Source organism: Notolabrus celidotus, chromosome 23 (assembly GCF_009762535.1).
Source record: "Notolabrus celidotus isolate fNotCel1 chromosome 23, fNotCel1.pri, whole genome shotgun sequence".
In the NCBI taxonomy this organism is placed as follows: domain Eukaryota; kingdom Metazoa; phylum Chordata; class Actinopteri; order Labriformes; family Labridae; genus Notolabrus; species Notolabrus celidotus.
This window is the reverse complement of record NC_048294.1, coordinates 9,913,568-9,932,560: the sequence shown is the minus strand read 5'-3', so window position 1 is coordinate 9,932,560 and position 18,993 is coordinate 9,913,568. Positions and strand designations below refer to the sequence as shown.

At 46.3% G+C, this 18,993-nt stretch overlaps 1 protein-coding gene across 3 annotated transcripts in view; it reads right to left on the bottom strand.

Annotated features, from left to right (window-relative positions):
• The window catches only part of pcdh7b (protocadherin 7b), a 131,992-nt gene extending 113,265 nt beyond the window's left edge, over positions 1-18,727 (bottom strand). For all 3 annotated transcript variants that reach the window (XM_034676014.1, XM_034676012.1, XM_034676013.1), the window contains exon 1: positions 14,470-18,727. In XM_034676014.1, coding sequence (XP_034531905.1) covers positions 14,470-17,541 — 3,072 coding nt within the window. In that variant the 5' untranslated portion in view covers positions 17,542-18,727. The remainder of the gene's footprint in view (positions 1-14,469) is intronic.
• Between the last annotated feature and the right edge of the window lie 266 nt (positions 18,728-18,993).

Here is an 18,993-nt window from a genome sequence, read left to right as displayed (position 1 = left end):
GGAGCCCATCAGGCCTTCTGCTGCTCATTCCTACAAAACTCTGAAGGCAAATATATAACTCTGCTTTAAAAAAAAGTTGTGCAGCTCTTCCAGAAAGTCCCCTATTAAATTCCCTCGTGGACATTCCCTGGGAAATTATGCATTATAAATTTGTCTACTCCCCACCCTCCAACCCACTTCTGATACTCGGCTTTTTACTCTCTATTCAGATGCATGGATTTAATTAAGAAACAGCGGAATAAACATTAAAAATGCATGATTGGAAATTGCCGCAAGTTCTAGATTCTTCTTTTTTTCCAGTCTCCTTTTATTCCGCCCTTCTGAAAACAGTGTTTAAGCATTGTTCAGAGCCCTTCCCTCGTTGTTAATGAGCAGTTCCATGAGAAACACCACAAAATGTCCTGGTGAGGACTTAACATCCTGACGGCTACACACACACACACGCTAAAGGGGAGAACGCTCTTGCTTTTAGGCTCTAGGTTTCCTGTCTGATTTAGCGTTCTTCTCCGTGTGTGCGAGCTTCAAACTGGGCTGCGAGGAGCATTATAATTGCGCCTTATAATTAGCCGGTAGTCTGTGTTAAGAATGCTGAGGTAAACAGGGTTTAATTAGGAAGGATAGAGCAATCTGGGACAGATGTTGTGCAGGAGGGATCACGCTGTGTGACTGTTTTTTTTTTTTTTTGTTGTGTTTGTGTCGCAGTTGCAGAAAAGAAAGAATGTCCTCGTGATTTCAGAGACACAAAAATAACTAATTGTCTCAAAAAGTTCCTTTAAATTCGCGCTTGTTGTACTGTTAAGGAGCTTAAGGAGATAAAAAGAGGAGGGAAAGGGAGCCAAGATGAGACGATTCTCCTTATTTTGCTTACAGGAGTGTACGTTTGGCTGCAAAGAGCTTAGCCCTGCAGGGCTGGCTCCCTAACGGTTTTCCTCGGAGGGCCGAGAGGAAATCAGGGACAGGTATTCCGAGAATGTCTTCCTGACTTCCCCGCTAAGTGGTAGCTCCACTACTTAAAACCTGCTGATGGGATCTCAGGGCCCCACCTATGGCTTAAATCGCCCTGAAACCACATGAAACCCAGCTCTGACGGGCAGGGGCTGAACGAGGATCAACAGCCAACAATGTGGCAGTGAATGCAGCATTTTGGGAAAGTAACAAAAGCAAACACACCTAAGGCGGGTTTTATGGATCCTAAGCCTTAAATAACCACGTCGGCTAAGCTGGAAAGAACAGAGGAAGGGGGAGGATGGGGGTGTGAGAATGAGAAAGAGAGATAGAGAGAAGGAGGAGGGTCTGCTGGTGAGAGAATGGAGTGTTAAAACAGAGATGATGAGACGCTGAGAGAGAGAGAGAGAGAGAGAGAGAGAGAGAGAGAGAGAGAGAGAGAAAAGCAAGCTTTGAGGGGCAGATGATGAGGATGACAGCGTAGAAAGGAGGGAGGGAGTGAGAGTGGGAAAAAAAAAAATTCACGCATTCCTGACAGAAGCAACATGGCAGGATCACACAGCTATTTTTCATTCACACTCCTCTGCATTCGCACATGATTCCAAAGGTACCCGAGCCCTGAGGAAGCCTTCCAGCAAACACTGTTTGCCAATTTTTCAAAACCTGTCACTCCCTTTTGGTGCATGAGTAAAAGAAAAAAAAAGGGGTGGCCTCCTGCTAGAGCTGCCACGATTGTTGTTGTCATTGTGCCGATACGAGGTAAACACGTGAGGCAAGTGTCGTCCATTTCCTCGCCGTGATGCATCACAGGGGTAAGGCGGCAAAAAAAATCAACTGTGGGAGGGACTGTTTTCTTTTTTTTTTCCTCTCTTCCTCGCACCAGCGTTTTGACAGCTCGCAATATCCGTGGAGCATATTTCTGTGGGTGTTGAAAAATCACATGAACGCCTGGAAATATGACTTGTGTGTATAAGCAGGGATGCTTCAACAGTGGGAGTTTGAAGTGGTGCAAGCCGCATCATTTTTTACCTCTGTCTTCCTCTGTCTCAACCTTTTTACACCTCTTGGCGGTTAATAAAAAAACGCCATGCGCCGGCCCATGCTAAGCCGTGAAAACAGAGGCGGCCACTGCAAGCAGGCAGGTGAGACTCAGTTCGAGAGAGGGTGTCGGTTCGCCGTTGACGCCTGGGGAACATGTCACCCACATGCACAGACACCTCACGCAGAAACACACACCCCTCACTGCCCACGGTGTTCATTATGAGCTTTGACACCGAGTCCACAGAGACGCTGAGGCTTGTAATCAAACAGGAGCCACAGCGTGTTCCTAAAGGCGGCCTGTCCCTGCTGGAGCTTATTCCATTGATGCTTTATGAGATCAAATAGGCAAGGTGAATATTTCATGCTCGACTTGAATTTGCATTTAAAAGATTGATGTCCCTCAGAGTGACACTTGAAATCCTACCTACCTGTTCCAACGCGCCTGAAACAGTCAGACAGTCAGACAGTGAGACAGACAGCTGTGGCAGTGCGAGGGTTAAAGAAGGTGAGCGTTTATCGTTAAAGGTGTGTAAACGCGCCAAGCAAACATGTTAAAAACACCCGCAGGCAGTCTCCGGGGCAATTCTACTACAAGGCACAATCAGACACGTAGACGGAGTCGCACTTCATTAGGTCTCATGCGTGCCAAGAGTCATTACAGTGAAGAGTGAAGAGTCGCACACAAACACAAACACACAAACCTCTGAGTTCATCTCTGTCATTCAGGGAGCTGATGACTCGAGCTCCTCTATTCACCGTAGACTTTCTTTACATCGCTCTGCTTTCCAGTCCACACAAGCATCCCATCTACTCCGTATGCACAGGAACACATACAGTATTTATTTAACATTCCTCCTGTTTGATCCTTGACACCAGTTCCCTTTAATCTGTCTGAATGAATTCATTGCTATTCAGCCTTCATGCTCCTCAGATACAGGATGAAATATAGAGGACTTGTTTCATCCGTCTTTAAGATTCATGGCTATTTGATACTCTGGAATGTTTGAAAGCACTAGATTCCAGTCTAGCGCATCCCGTCAATAATAGACTTGACCTTGCGCTGCATGTCTTTTCCTCAAAAGGGCTGAATGAGTGACTCAGATCTCATTAAATGCTTTTGTTTAGCCACATCAAGCTTATTCTTCTCCTCCCCGGTTCAAGAAATTTGAGCAAAAGTGTTGTGTTTCGAATCTCCTCAGACTGGTTTCGCAGTGGAAGTACAAGGTGAAAACTCGCCTTCAGTTAAAGAGCAAAGTGTTCCACTGCCACTGATGTTCCCTCACAGTCTAATTTGATCTCATGAATCAAGAACTCAAAGTGGGAAGGGCTGTAAATTACAGGTCCCCATGGAGCTCTGACACAGGGAAGAGATGAGCCCATTGTGGTGAAGCAACTGCTGCCAATTTGGTGTTCAGGGACCTTCATCTTTGAAATACTCCCTGCTTGCCCAGGTGGCTTTATCAAAAGAGTTTAGTGGAACATGACGTTCCCACGCCTCGTCCAACTTCAGGCCAACGCTGATAGCATACCGTGACTTATTTGCGGAGGGGGCACCTTGCCCCTGAGCTCGACTTTTGGCAGTGATGTGTCTGAATTACCGGGTACAAGCAAGATAAGAGAGCAGTTGGAACCTTTTAAAAACTCCAGGCATATGGCCATGGGAAGTTGCAGTAGGTGGAGGGAAAAGGAGGGGGCACCGTGGAGGTATATTGCCATAGTAACAATGGATGGCCCACCAAGGATTCCTGAGCAAACACAGGCATACGGTTTGAACAGCGATGGAGGACCCTCACCAGAGTGTCTGCTTGTTCAAACAGAATCATGCTGGCACGGATAGCACCGTTGTTTTAAACATAAATTATAAGGTCTTGGATTTTTATGCCATGTCCCCAATTCTCTGAGAGAAAGGGGGCTGCCTTGGCAAAGAAAAGCTCATTCAAAGAGATCCAAAGGAGCAGGCGCACACCCTGACGTCAGTCCTGAAAGGAAGCAAGAATAGTTTTGTATGCTATGACATCAAACGGTCACCCGCAACTGGCTTCACTGGGGACGCTAATCTGTGCAAACATTAGCGGCAGCACCCGCAGAATTCTGATGGTGATTAAACAGAAAGTAACAGTCTCCCCTCTAAGTCCGGTTGGGGATCTCCGCGGCTCACTCGTAAATGTCACCCATGTAGGCACTTAGCTTCTTGTCAGAGTCGCTATGAGCTCCCCTCACGTCACCATCTTAATATAAGAGCTCTTCACCGTGTGATCGGCTTCCTTTGTGCACTTGTGTTCCCTTCAGTTCGACTCCCTCCACCGAAGTCTGTTATTAATATATCATTACAGACGGATTAAATGTGATGTGTGTGACGTTAAGTGAAGCATATAAAGCCAAGGCTGGGCTTGAAATAAAGTTGAGGTAAAAAACCTGCTTGTGTTTAAGCGCCTTTGTTTACCATTATTCTAATCATTTTACCGCCTCCAGAAATGTCAAATTGATTGATACCCTTGCCTTTCCCCCAATCCCAGACCTCATCAGCCTAGAAAAAAGCAACCTATGTAACAACATTCCCTGTTTTCCTCGCCTCTGTGGGCTAGCTCCCCCTCAAGGCACTTCTCGCCACTGAATCCACTATGCAATTTACAATTGGCTATTGTGTCCCAAGTGTTGCATTGGACCAACTTGGAGTAAATGAACCATGTCAAAGACCAGTCTTTCAGTCTTGATTACATCCCCCGTGTTCCTCTCCCTCAATAACGGCCCCAAACTCAGCAAAAAAAAAAAGACCCAGCTCAGAACCTGCTATTATTCAGGCACCTGAGCTCACCCTCTCATTCACAAGCCAAAATGGGTGTTCTTCGCCAGTGGCCAGTTTGATGGAATGTTTGTTGTAGCCACCAAGGACATTGTTGCTCGGAAGAGAGAGAGAGAGAGAGAGCAAGGAGGACTCTATCTCCAGAGGTACTGCAAAGAAAAGGAGTAAAAGGTGAAACCAAAGTGAGATAATAAACAGGCTATAGGGCAAGGTGCTGCAAATCAATACCTGAAGCCATATTAAATGTCTGGTGCTCCTCAATCCACAGTAGAATTTGTCTGACTAAAGCCAGCATTTCAGTCATCTCCTCTTCATTTCGCAGTTGGCAACAGGGCTGGCCTATGGGACTGTGCAGCATAGATCAGACTGTATACAGTTTATCCTGACAGAATCATATAGAGCTCTGCTGCTATGGGAGAAAACTTTCATCTTGACAAGTTTCGGAACAACTGCAAAGTCTAAAAAACTACTTCTTCCCTATAAAGTAGTCAAATACACCAATAATCCATCTCTGGAAAGGCATCATACTTTCTCTTTTCATAGTTGCTACTGTTAATTATTTCCATTATTGGTTAATTAAGCTAACATAAGAGAATTAATGTGATAATTTACCATGATATATGACTCTGAGCACCCTTACAGGCTCATCTTTGCATTGGGTTGAAACAAACCAATCATCTTCGCCGAAAATACCACTAGACGTTACCAGGGGTGCAACAAAACATGTCACGCGGTTGCTGTGCTAGGTTGCGGGTTCAAATTCAATAACTTCATGAATTCATTATTTTAGTTTAATTCAACAGGCAGGTGTTTGACTTGACTTGATTGAGAAGCCAACGCTAACCATTGGCTAACATCGTACTGCAGTGGCGGTTGTAGACCAATTTTTCTGGGGGGGCCAGGCTGGGGCCAAGGGTGTTGTCAGAGGGACACATTCAACCCTGACAAAAGAGACTGAGAAGGGCGAGGCCCAACTGAGGACAAGGTTCAGCTTTACAGGGGCACTGGCCCCTGTTGGCCCCTCCTCAGAACCGCCACTGTCGTACTGACTTGACTGTAAGTTCAAAGTCTTCCCAAAAAATGGCGGCCATATTGTTTTCTCAAAGGTGCCACTACTCTAGTGTAGGGTAGGTGAGTAAAATCTGCCCCAAATTAGAGAAAGTGCTCAATTGGCCTAACATGAAGCAGGCTAGATGGAAGTCTGTCTTAATCATGGTGGAGACCAAATACATGTTACGCTGTACATTTAAGGATAAGTGTAGAATGAAGTGGTTGGACTTCATATTTAAGTTGATTTGATAACAACTGCCCCATGACCTTCATCCCCCAGTCTACAGGAGTACCCCTCCAGTGTATGACAAGAGCTATCACCCTAGCTAATAGCCTGCTCCCTGACAGGTACAGCCTCACCAATATGGCAGCTTCTCCTGCCCCTGCAAGTTCTTAGCCCTCGAAAACTTCTTCTTTTCACACACATCCAGGGATGCATGAAGGTGATTTTTGACTCTGGGCAGAAAAGGGTTGAAATTAGGTCTAGGTATCTTTATTGGTGCAACAGGGGGCTCCTGCTGCCTTGCTTGAGGGCACTCCAAAAGTGAAAAGGAGGTGTGGCATCATGCACCGTGACTACTCTAGGATTTTAACAGTTGAAGATAAAGTATGGCTCCAGCCTTCAGGCTCCATCTGCCGCTGTATGTGCTGAGAGAGTATGTAATAACCAGACACACATACAAATATAATGAACTGCATTCCTTGGGTAAACACCGCAACACACACACGTACACAAACACACACACACAGGATATTGAAACCCTCTCAGGCATGTCGCCGTGCGTGTGCCTTACGTGCCGGATGATGGAGAGGCTGAACTGCTGAGGCCCCGTTTGCTCTCCTATCCAGCCCTCACAGGACACACACACACACATTCCTACTGTACACCCACACAGTTTATCACACCCTTACACATCAACACAGTGTGTGTACCCGCTGAGTACACATGCACAAACTTTCACACAGGTCCCCCCAGGCTTTGATGGATGGTCGGTGTGTGCTCTACCTCCTGTTTCATACACATATAATCTCATTTGGGGGCCACATGGTGGGAGCCGCACCAAAACAGGGCTAATAGAAGCAGTCAAGCTGTCCTATTCCTCCCCTTCCTTAGTCAAGTCAGATCCATTAGATCCGCTGCTTAGCAAATATGTATGACTGCAGCCTGTTAATAAAAAGCCATATCCTTTGGACAAAAGAAACGCAAAGCTTTCGGATGCATTATTTATCCAGGACAGTTCTTAATGTGTCTTATGCAGTCAGGGGATCTCAGTGCGTCTTAATATTTCAGTAGTTTCTTAATACAAAAAGGAAGGTCAAAGCCAAAAGAGGGTGGGAAGAGAGATAAAACAGGTGCATGTCCGTCAGGGTCTTAAAAGAATCAATGTGCACCTGAACCCGAGGTGAAGGTTGTACCTATTAGATGCGCTTCGATTACGCCGTTGAACTTGTTAACTTTTCCCCTGTCAACACTTTTGTGTAAGCGCACAAAGACACACCTGTCTGAGCGCCGTCCTACAAAGTCCAGCTTCTACTCTCAGTTTGCCCCCGGAGACATGTCAGTTAAAGCGTCTTTTTCTTCACCTGTCAGCCCCGTTTAATAAACAAGTTCACTTCACACTACGGGGCTTTACAGCTGGCTGCCAGAGCAAAAGGTGGCACTTACGGCTAAATTATGGATCAACATGTCTGCTTTTCATGGCTCTTATTCTCATTTTCACGAAGGCCACGGGGTGACAACACAGCTGATGCTGGATGGGGTTTAAATCGCCGCCCCAGATGACGGGGGGCCGAGGACCCTTGCTGGCAGTTCCCTTGACACCTCAGACCTGTGTGAGCAAGACTGACAGCGAGTGATTCATCATGACATTTCCTTCACAGTGAGGGGGACCTGAGATAGGGAGGCAAATACACACGTAAACAGGATTTTTTTTTTCTCAGTCCGAATTCGGGTTAGACAGCTTTATTGGCACTAAAATTTCACCATCATTAAAATCCCACTAACCTAGACATAATGAGTCAAATATACTTGCAACAGATAGCTGTCTCCCAACGACTCTAGTTCTGCCCAATGAGTCTGCCTGATTAATGAAAAAATGCAGATTAGCTCTACTCAATATATACAAACATGGATGAATTTGATTGTTTGGTGTAAATAAAAGCTACAAAGATGACAGTTCATCACTGGCTCAGTTTCTGTTTGAGGTTTCTGCCTGTTTGAAGGCAGCTTTACCTTCCCAGAGTAGCTAAGTGCTTGCTTATTGGTGAATTTATCAATGTTTTAGTAAATTATATTACAAAATAATTCAGTCTATATCTATTTTTGTGAAGAATGTCTTCATTAGATGAAAAATAAAATCTATGGATAATGGTGGATAAATGGCTATTCACCAATAAGTCTGGTTCTACTCAAGGTATCTGCCTGTTTCTTGTCATTCTTGCCAACTACTTGCTTGTTGGTTGATAAATTAGTTTGTTTGGCTGGTGAAAATAAAAGCTATAAATCAATGTCCAAGGAAGATGACTGTTCACCAATCAGTCTGGTTCTGCTCCAAGTTTCTGCCTGTTTCACGGACGTGTTTCTTTGCCGTTGTTTCAAATAGATTGCTTACTGGTGGATTCATGGAAAATGTAGCTTGTTTGTATGTTGACGAAAAGCTTTAAGTTATTTGTCATCAATGGCTCTGGTTCTGCTTAAGGCGTCTGCCTGTTTTTGGAAGTTTTTGCAAGCCACTGTTGCCAAGTTGCTGCCCTTTGATGGATTAACCTTAACAACAAAGACATCTGGTTAGACCTGCTCTTGTGTCATGAGATCACTTTGTTCAAATTTGGTGCTGAGTGATTTATAATTGATTGATAGGTTAAATTAAGGTGGGAAAGGCACAAACATCCCTGAATCATCTTTTGAATCAGTGTCCAGAGGACAGAGGTCAATGACCTTTCCTGCTGACCAACCACAAACAGACCACTCTATTATATCTATGACTGCCAGACTTGGTTGCAACTCGATGAGCTAAAGTGTCAGACAAGACAAACCACTATTGTTCTGCCTGTTAGTCTCCCAAATAGGCAAAGCCTCGCTTCTGATCCGTGTTGTGATCCACAGAACTATTCCCTTGGGTTGTACAGCACTGGAGCTAACTGATGTTCTCATTTAGTCAGTGCGAGCCTGAGACAGTCGATACAAGAGGACAGCTATGTGAGAGAACAACAAGGCTAGCATAGCATATCATAGACCTTGGGAGCCTTGTAAAAGTCAATTTACTGTACAAACTCCCCTCTAACAATTGGCGTGAATAACAAGTCTGCAATATGGCGAGGGCTGCGATGATTGATAGTGCCACAGGAAAGGCAAATCTGCAAAAATGAATCGGCTTTATCCTGGTGAGCCCTATCTAATGCGATCGCTGCCGAGTATGAAATGAAATTCCATTTTGGATGACATCAAATTGAAAGAAGAAGCGGCGAGAAGGAGGTGGCATCCCCGACACTGCCACTTACAATCAGCAGCGTGTAGAGCAATCAAGGTGGCATGCGGCTTAAATTTCATGTCTGTTTTGTCCTTCGCTCTCCCCCATCTTTTCTTAATATTTTGTCATCTTATCCTGATAAATGTTGAGGATGAGGTGGTGCTACTTCGGCATTTTCAATTATGAGCATTTATGTCACTTTATGTATGCGGAGAAGAGAGAGGAAGGAGTGAAAAGGAAGGCAACAACATGGAGATGAAGCATTTCACGGTTGCCCCTATGTCGCAGGTAAAGGCAGTACTAAAAAAAAAAAAAGCCAATGCAGAGTAATAGAGCAGAAACCGTAGCAACCAGCTATAGAAATCTCCCTCCCCTCTCCCCTCCCCTGTCCCTTCCATTTCTGCCAGCGTATCAGGTAAGTCTAATCCTCAGATTAGTAATTGCCTTAGAGCGACTGCATTCAAATCACCAAACCAAATTATAGCAGAAAACGCTGCCCGCTGCAATTTCATGAGTATTACCGGGCACTCTTACTCCTTCCATTTTCCCTCTCAGAACACAAACAACAAAAGCACTGAGCAGCCATAGATTGAATTAAGCCGTAATAGATCCAAAACAATTTTGATAAAATTAGCCACAGTCGGCGGTACGCAGCACGCCACAAAGGGCGAGGACGCTAATAATAATGTGGCAATAAACAAAGCAGCTCATTGCACGTAATCTTATTTCTTACTTAATAGAAGATTTCCAGATTGTTCCTTCCTCACCTTTATGTCACCTTTGGCGGCCTTTTCCTTATTTCAGAGGAAAACTTTTCATATTCAGTTCTTCTAATGTGATAATGAGCTGTTTTCTACCTTCCCTGCGTTGTCTGAAAATAGGCTGACCTGTATCAGCGATCAGGGAGGGGAGGGAAGGGAGGGAAGGATGGAGGGATGGAGGGATGGAGGGAGGGATGGCCAAACATGTTTAAGCTCCTGTGGAACCTCTTATCAAGTAATTACCTCATTGAGCTCAATGAGGGACCGACTGCCACAACAGTTTCACAGATAAAAATCACGCCAGAGCCATCAGGGGAGTTTACCGCCTGGTGACTCCTGCAGAAAAACACACACAAAAGGTTCGGACCATTGGTTGGCGTGATTGCTTAATCCTATGTGTTTGTATAAAAAGCATTGTCACAGAAAAGGTTCATTGAGGTCAGCTGTGGCTTTCTGTAGGTGTTTAGGCAGATACATATCGAAGCTTTGGAAACAAATGAGGCCAAAGGCAAAGTGCTGAATTTCCATATTGGTTTCCTGTTCCTGCACGGAGCCTGAAGGGCAATCACATCCTATGTTTTGGCTACAAACACCATTCATGTGACCCCCCATTTGCATGATATTGTTTGTCCTATGCAAGTGCGCCTGGGAGGGGTTCTGCCCTATGCAAATCAGATGCTTCTCTTGTTCTGGAGAGGCTGCGCAGGAGGAACAGCTGGCCAGAGCGTGGGAGGTGAACCCTCTTGACTGGGTTAAGGGCAATGTCCAGTTACGCTAGCTGCATCAGCCCTCAGGCGGGAGAGGATAACCCGGTATGAGTTCCTTGACTGTTTTCCCTTTTTTCTTTTTTCTTTTGCTTGCCCTGAGGGGCTACACTAGGAGAGCGCTGCATACAAGCTGCTGTGGCTCACCCCTGATTAAAAGTGATCCACCTGGGCAAGAGTGCCGCTTTGAAGTGCAATGATAAAACAAAAGCTGATGGCTTGTGCTAATTCGATGGCTAAGTGATTTCATTCCTCGCTACATTACGGCTGGACAGCATTATTTTCTGGCACTGGGTGGAACAGAAGCTGCTGCCAGAAGTAATAAAGTTAAGTGTTCTGTTAAGTGCACACACCACTCATCAGCCTTGAGATACAAGGACCGGGCGCAGGTATCGAAGAAGTATTGCCACATGTGTTGGAAAAATGTGAATATTTTAGAAGTAAAGATGGAGATTAAACAGCCCCTTCTGGGTCCTCCCTACCAGTTAGCTGAGCCTAATGACTGTTTAAATGTCTGATGGGTGAAAAAGAACGCCTCGCCTCACCGATAAACTCCCTCAGTTGCCTGGTTACCTGCCCGTGCAGGTTGCCTGTGCACATATTGTAAGATTAGCTCGGCGAGGAAAGAGAAAGAAACCCGATACCTCCGAGATTACAGCCAGCGGTCAGCACCAACACCCCCCTTCTTTCTCCCTCTCTCTCTCTCTCTCCTCGTCTTCTCCTTCTATCTTGCCACCCGACCCCGAGTCCCCTGTGAAACAGTGGGGGCCTTTCTCTGTACCGCTAACAGGGCCGTCTTTCTCTGTCTCTTTCCACAGAAGGGCAAAAAAAAAGAAAAAGAGAGGGGGTGATGAAAGAGGAGGGCTTGTGTGGGACGGCGAGTGAGTGTGCATGTTGCGTGTGTGTGTCGCCTGTCATCACTTGTAATAAATCTTATGCTTTAGCAGGTTGTACTCGGCTGTAAACACATGATCAAAGCTAACATTTTAACATTCTATGAAGGCAAAGCAGTCACCCCTTTCTGTCTAGGAAAATATAAACTCAAATGTGATTTATTCTGTCTGTAAATTCTAAAACTTTCACATGCTGTTCTCTCATAGAAGGGGCGTGTCCAGACTTTTTGGGACTGGGGTGGCCTGACCCACAGGGGCAGCCGGGAGGTTTTGTGCACTTACTTACAATTTAAAAGCACTCACCCTCTTTGTCTTCACTGAATACTCTAACAACTATCATTATAGTCTCCCACAGCTTTTGTAGATTTGTATACTTAAGTGACTTTAAAGAAGTAATTAAACATTTATCTTCTTTGCTTCATCCGTGGAGGACTGAAAAAGAAGATGTTTGTCCAAAGTCACCACTAACCAAAGAAAATGTGCTACGTTGAAAGACAAAGAAAACAACCTCCAGTCAATCATGGTTTAGGATTTTAGGGGCTTCACCTTGCCCCCCCCCCCCCCCCCCCCTCTCCACCCCTCTGGACACGTCCCTTCCTCCGAGCCTCACAACGATTCCTGAGTGTTTAAGTCTGTCTTTAGCTCTAGTGGCACTTGTTCTAAAAAACCAACTATTTTTAGACTCAGCGTTCCTGAAATCAAGAGCATGACCGCTCCACCACTTAATCTAATATAGAGGTCCCCGTTTAATGCTGTAATTGGAGCACACGAACACACACCTTTGCTTCAATTAGCTCTCTTGTGCAGCCATTACATTACAGCGCTTTCACAGAATTTATCAAGAGTGGGAATTTACTGAGCCCTTGGGATATAAAAAGGCAATTTGATTACCTCCTTGCTATTGTATATTTAATACAAAACAGGCTAAACCGCACAATAAACACGGCTGATATTGCCCAACGGACCACTCAACACTTTTTTTACTTTTCTATTCCAGTTTAAGTGCCGGAAGAATCACAAGGAAATACTCTTTGTGCACTATGGTTTTGTCCACGTATCCTAACAAAAGCACAGTTCATAAAAGTTACCAGCGCTTTAATGCAGAGAGTAAATAAATAATTATATAAGTGGAGCGTAGTGACACATAATACATGCTGCTGCCGCAGCAGCAAATAGAGTGCCCTTTTAATTATGCAGGAGACATCCGAAAGCAACAGCACTCCTCACACTCTGGGAAGCAGCTCAGTGAATACACCATATTAGAAGCTGTTAGAGACAGAGCCAGGAGAAGAAGAAGAGGGGAAAGAAGTAAAAGGAGAGTGAAATTATTTGAGAAGGTTGGGGGGGACATGGAGAGATGAGAGTGGAGATTTAAAAAGAAACCACTGCGAAGAAAAAAGGAAAGGCGAAGGCAGAGAGAGATAGAGATAGAGAGAGAGAGTGTAGCATTGTGAGAGGTAAGATGTGGTGGAAGCTGAGTGAAAAAGGGGAGAGAGGGAGAAGAAGGGGTGGGTGTAAGGCATGCAGGGAGAAGGTAAGGCTGCACGGGGCAAAGGAGAGTTTGACAGGATAAAGGCGACAATAGAAGAAGAGAAAATGGAAGAAAAAAAAAGGAGAAAAACTTCAGCTCTGCTCTGAGAGAAAACAGCACTCTTCAGGAGTAAAGCTGACACCAAGTAAAAGAAGGATCAATAATTCATTAGACGACCATAGAAAACACATAAAACAATAGTGTTCCTTCTCCTGAAAACGCAAATCAGCCGGCTTCATTATGTATTAACTTTGCTTCTCGCCGTCGAAAGTGCAGAAAAATATCCAAAAAATACAAAGCCCAAAGTGATGAAAGCACACATCTCCTGGAATTTGAATATCACATCACGCCACCTACACTGTTTTCCAGCACTGTAAAAAAGCACGAGAAGCTCAAACAAAAGGGAGGTAAGACTAGCTGGAGGGTGGATGGAAGAAAGCGGGTAGAAAATGGAAGACGACAACAAACGTGGGAGAGAAGAAGAAGGGAGGAAAAGAGAAGGGGGTGATAAAAATGTCCAATTGCACTGTGAGGTCAGTGGATTGATGCAGCCTGAAGTGCAAAAGAATGTTAATATGACCCTCCTGGCCAGATGTTCCTACTTAAACCCAGACTGTAAACCTGACTCACAAACCTAACAAAGCCATGTTTGTGCTGCTTCACTCTCTACCTTTTATTCTCTTTTATTTTGTATCCTGTCAGGAAGAGACAAGGCGGCCTTGTCACACACAAAAAAGAGCAGGGTAGGGCAGGCTTTAGGGGGGGGGAGTGTACCCGGCCCCTGCCTCGCTCCCCCTCTGGGATAAAATAACTGCAAACCAAACCCTTATGTGAGCTGTCTGCAGCACATATTCGCCCATGTTCCTAGTTTTGACACCCCTGATGGAAAAGGCAGCCGAGACACATGCCGAGATAAAAGTGAAAAAGTCGTCCGTGTTTGGTCGAGCGGTAACAGAACCCCCTTCATAAGCTAATCTAAACCTTTTTTCTTCCCTTTCAATATTACATGTGAATGGCACTCCAAACCAAAACAGATCAATACCGCTAACTTGACACACATTAGCACCATAAAGGCAACAAGACTACTGAGACTAGCCCTGTCAGAAAGCATTATGGTGGAGAGAACACTAAGAGGAAGAAACAGAAGACATTTAAGAGTGGTGGAAAAGGGGAGGGGGGGAGGGGGGGAACATGGAGATGTGTCTTCTTACCTGTTTGTTGTACTTGTTGATGGTTTGACTGCTGTATTCAGAGCAGTGGTCAGATCCAAGGGAAATGTTATCTCCGGTGCCAACAAAGGTATTGGCAGGGGGCAGGTCCTGAACTGCCTGGTGCTTTTTTCCAGCTGTTGGTGACTGCGGGTGCAGCTGGACGGTAGGGAGCGGCGAACTGGACTTGTAGTGCCGGGCCAGATCTGGGCTCCCCGGTCCTCCGTTGACGGAACGGTAGCGGCCCATGCCGGGACTGTCCGACAGCTTTTCGTTGACTCCGTCGTAGCGCTGCCCGTTGGGTTTGGACGCCTCCACAGTGACGATGCTGCTGTAGAGCGGCTGTTTGGATTTCTGTTTCTTCTTATCTTTCTTGGGTTTCTTGGATTTGTCGTGCTGCTGGGGCGTGAAGAAGTCTTCGTGGTCCTTCTTACCGGCCTCATAGCCATTCTTGTTCTTGGGGCGGCAGTAGCGTGCCATGACGACGACAAGAATGATGAGGATCACTGTCATGATGCCTGAAACGACTCCTATCACAATGCTTAGCCGCTGCTTGCTGAGGTCATAGTTGGGGTCACCAGCGATGTTCTGGTTCAGGGAAGTGCTCAGGCTCCTGGCGACTTGGGCCTCCACGACAGTGGAATTGGAAAGAGTCTCATTGACGTACACGTGAACTAATGTGCAGGTGCTCTGTGAAGGCTGGCCACTGTCGTTTACCTGGACTACAAGTCTGTGGAGGCCGTAGTGCTTCTGTTCCAACTTCCCCACCAGCGAGATGACCCCAGTGCCCCCGTCAATCTCAAACAGCTTGAAGGGGTTGCCTCCAATGATGCTGTAGCTCAGGTCTGCATTGGGCCCGGTATCGGTATCAGTTGCAATGACAGTCCTGACTACAGTTCTGATGTTACTTGAAGGCGGTAGCAGGGTGTAGGAGCTGTTTATTGGGAAAGTGACAGTTGGTGGGTTGTCATTTTCATCCATGACGAAGAGAGAAACTGTGGCGGTGGCAGATTTGGGAGGGTCACCTCCATCCACAGCTTTGACACAGAAGGTGTAGGTAGTTCTCTGCTCACGGTCAAAGGACAAAGTGGAGAAAATAGTCCCGGTGTCATTCTCGATCGAAAAGTCCTCCTCTTCTTCAATGAAAAGGCTCATCTCAGCATTTTGGCCTTTATCTGCATCAATAACTGTAACCATGCCAACTGGGCTGTTGGGCTCGAGGTTTTCTTTGACATAGAAGGTGAACACGTCCTGCATGAACTTTGGTGCGTTGTCATTCTTGTCTGCCACGAGGACGACCACTGTCGCCGAGCCCTGAAGGGTGTTTATTCCCTTATCTTTGGCTATCACTTTGAATTCATAGCGCTCAGTTTGCTCTCTATCCAAGATGGTGTTTACCCGGATGTCCCCACTGTCTGCATCAATGGAGAAAAGCCCATTTACTGACGAGTCAAGGGAGTAGGCTATTTCAGCGTTCTTCCCACTATCTGCATCTATGGCTGCCACTGTCGTCACCCTCTCGCCAGGGGGATTGTTTTCTGGGAACGACACCTCTACCACGTTCTGGCTGAAGACAGGAGGGTTGTCATTAGTGTCGCCCACCTTGACGATAACAGAGTTATTACTCGTTAAGCTGGGGCTTCCGGAGTCCACAGCAACAATGACCACATTGTATTCCTGTGTGGCTTCATAGTCCAGCGGTGCAGACGTGTGGAGGAAGTATTTCTTTTTATTCTGCTCACCCTCCATTTCACTGGCTGGTTTGAGCTGAAAGGGGACATCCCCCACCACTGTGCAGGTGACAATGCCGTTCTCCCCTTGGTCCCGGTCTGACACCTGAACCAAGGCGATGGGTGTGTCCACGACCACATCCTCTGCCACGTTTGCTATCCCATCTTTCAAGAAGATGCGCCCAATTTTCCGTATCTCTATGGCAGGAACGTTGTCGTTCTCATCCTTGATGTTCAGCACCACAGTGGCCTTGTCCATTTTCGGTGGCTGGCCTCGGTCACGGGCCATTACTGTGAACCTCAGTTGGCTCACTTCTTCACGGTCAATGCGGTGCAAGACACTCAGCCACCCTGTGCTCTCATCCAACCTCAGCAGCCGCCTTACTGACTCCGTGGCTGCCCCGAACACATACTCTATTTGACCATTAACCCCCACGTCTGCATCAGCCGCTTTCAGCTGAAGAATGGGGGCACCAGGGGAGCTGTTTTCCGGTAGGTCAGCTTCATACACACTCTTCTCAAAGCGAGGGCTGTTGTCATTCACATCAGTGATCATCACCCTAAGAATGGCCTGGGAAGAGCGAGGAGGATCGCCTCCATCCCTCACGCGCAGCGTAAGCTCATAGGAGTCTCTCTGTTCCCTATCAAGGGCCCCTTTAATGATGAGCTGAGGCTGCTTCTCTCCATCAGTAGTGTCAGCAACTTGCAGTTCAAAGACGCTGCTCCTGCTTGCGCCTTCCTCAAATCTCCTCTTCCCGGAGAATGAATCCCCAGAGGAGCCCAAGCGCCTTGAGTTGTCCCCATTGTCCTGGATAAGCTCATATCTCTCTATTCCATTTCTTCCAAAATCTCTGTCTGTGGCTGTGGGAAGCAGATAAAGGGTTCCAATTGGTCTGTTTTCCTCCACAGACAGTGTCAGGACAGGGGAAGGGAAAGACGGAGTGTTGTCATTTATGTCTAATATGATGACTTTTCCCTCAAAGAGGTCGACCCAGCTCTGAGCGGGTCCAATCACTGACACTTCAAAATCTATGAAGCACTCATTTTCATCAAAGATCATCTGGCACTGCTGTAGTTTTTCACGGTCTATGCGCCTCTCATTGGTGGTGAGCTCACCTGTTATGTTGTCTATTTTGAAGAAATCAGAGCCTGATTCTAGCGTGAATGTCACCTCACCGGAGCCGGCGACGATGCCCAAGTCACCGGCTACGTTCCCTACTCTGACATCGGCGGGTCCCTCCTCAGCCAGACGGTACCGGAGCACCTGCTTTGCAGCGGGCTGATGCACAAACTGCAGGATGAGCATGCAATAGTACAAATAGTCCACTGCACCAGTAGTCCTCATTGTTCTCCCTGGATTAAAAAATGTCCACTCAGAATTGGAAAAAATTACCAAAAAAAAAAAAGAATTAAATCACTATAGCAGAGTCCGAGTGTGGAGAGGAAATATCGCTTTCATAAAGAGCAAAGCCCTCTGCTGCGGGATGCGTGAGACTTCATCCTCCGGACGACTTCCTACATCTCTCCTGCTGCAGTGGAAAGCAGCAAGTGCACGGGGCTTTTCGTCTCTTTTTCCTCTTTTCCCTCCTCCGGCACTGAGTGTTAGTTGCTTCTTTCCTTGATTTAGCAATAAAAAAGCCGCAATGATATCATGAAACACACCAGAGAGGCTCCCTGCGCTCCGGGCGGTGCCACAAATATTTGAATTTCATGCGCGTAAAAAGCCAAAATGTCACAGTCCAAGAATCAAATCACCAGAAAGTAAATTCAGTCCTTATCCGAGGGGTTTTTACTCACAGTTTGTGGGGTAGAATTTCCTTGTTAGGGTGAGGCTGCGATATTCCCTCTCCCCGCTGATATGTCCACATATGTCAGAGGATTATTTAAATGCCCGCGCAGTTTCCCCAAACTCATCTCACTGCGCGGAGACCTTGTCAACTCTCCGATCTCGGGGATGTGAATATGAGGCAAATTACCTGTCCGGTTGCCTACTCTGCTCTCTTCCCTCCAAGTCAGCAAGCAGACAGTGGAGTTCTCTCTCTCTCTCTCTCTATCTATCTCTCTCTCTCTCCTTTCTTTTTTTGCAACACAACTCCACTGTGATCAGAAAATTCTGGGTTGCACGAGAGAGAGAAGAATTTTTAAAAAAAGGGAAAAAGCGATGGAGAAAAATAAAAATGTAAATCCTTCGTTGATTTCAGGAAACGTCTGTTGAATTCCTCAGTGTGTCCAGCACATTTCGAGCCTGTTCCCTAACCTGCAGACGCGCCGCATGTGTTGGCAGCCCCTATCTGCAGCACTGTGAGAGGGATTCACAAATGATATTGCAGTCTCCCTCTCTCTCTCTCTTCCTCCCCTCTCTCTCTCTCTCTCTCGCTCGCTCTCGCTCTCTCTCTCGCTTTCGCTCCCTCTCCACCCCCTCTGGTTTTGCTCTCCCCCGGCAGCGCACGTAAACAGGGTCGGACTTGGTCTTGGAGCGTCGGGTTCAGACGCCGGCAGTAGCGTCAATATTTGACAAAAAGGCAGACACACTGAGAGACGCTTATTAGCCAAAGTGTCGCTTCCTCTCTTCTTCCTCGAGACGTGCTTCTGTACTTTTGGGGGGGGGACAAATCAATGCTTCAAATCTGAGACTTCTGCGTCTTTCTTTTGGAGATATGACGAGACACTGGTTTAATAAATGACTGTATGCATTTAAGAGCTATTTCAGGGTGACGTTATTACATATGTAACGCAGTGTGGGGCAGGGATGATGGCATTGCCGCAAGAGATTCCTCATGTGACAAGAAAACGCATA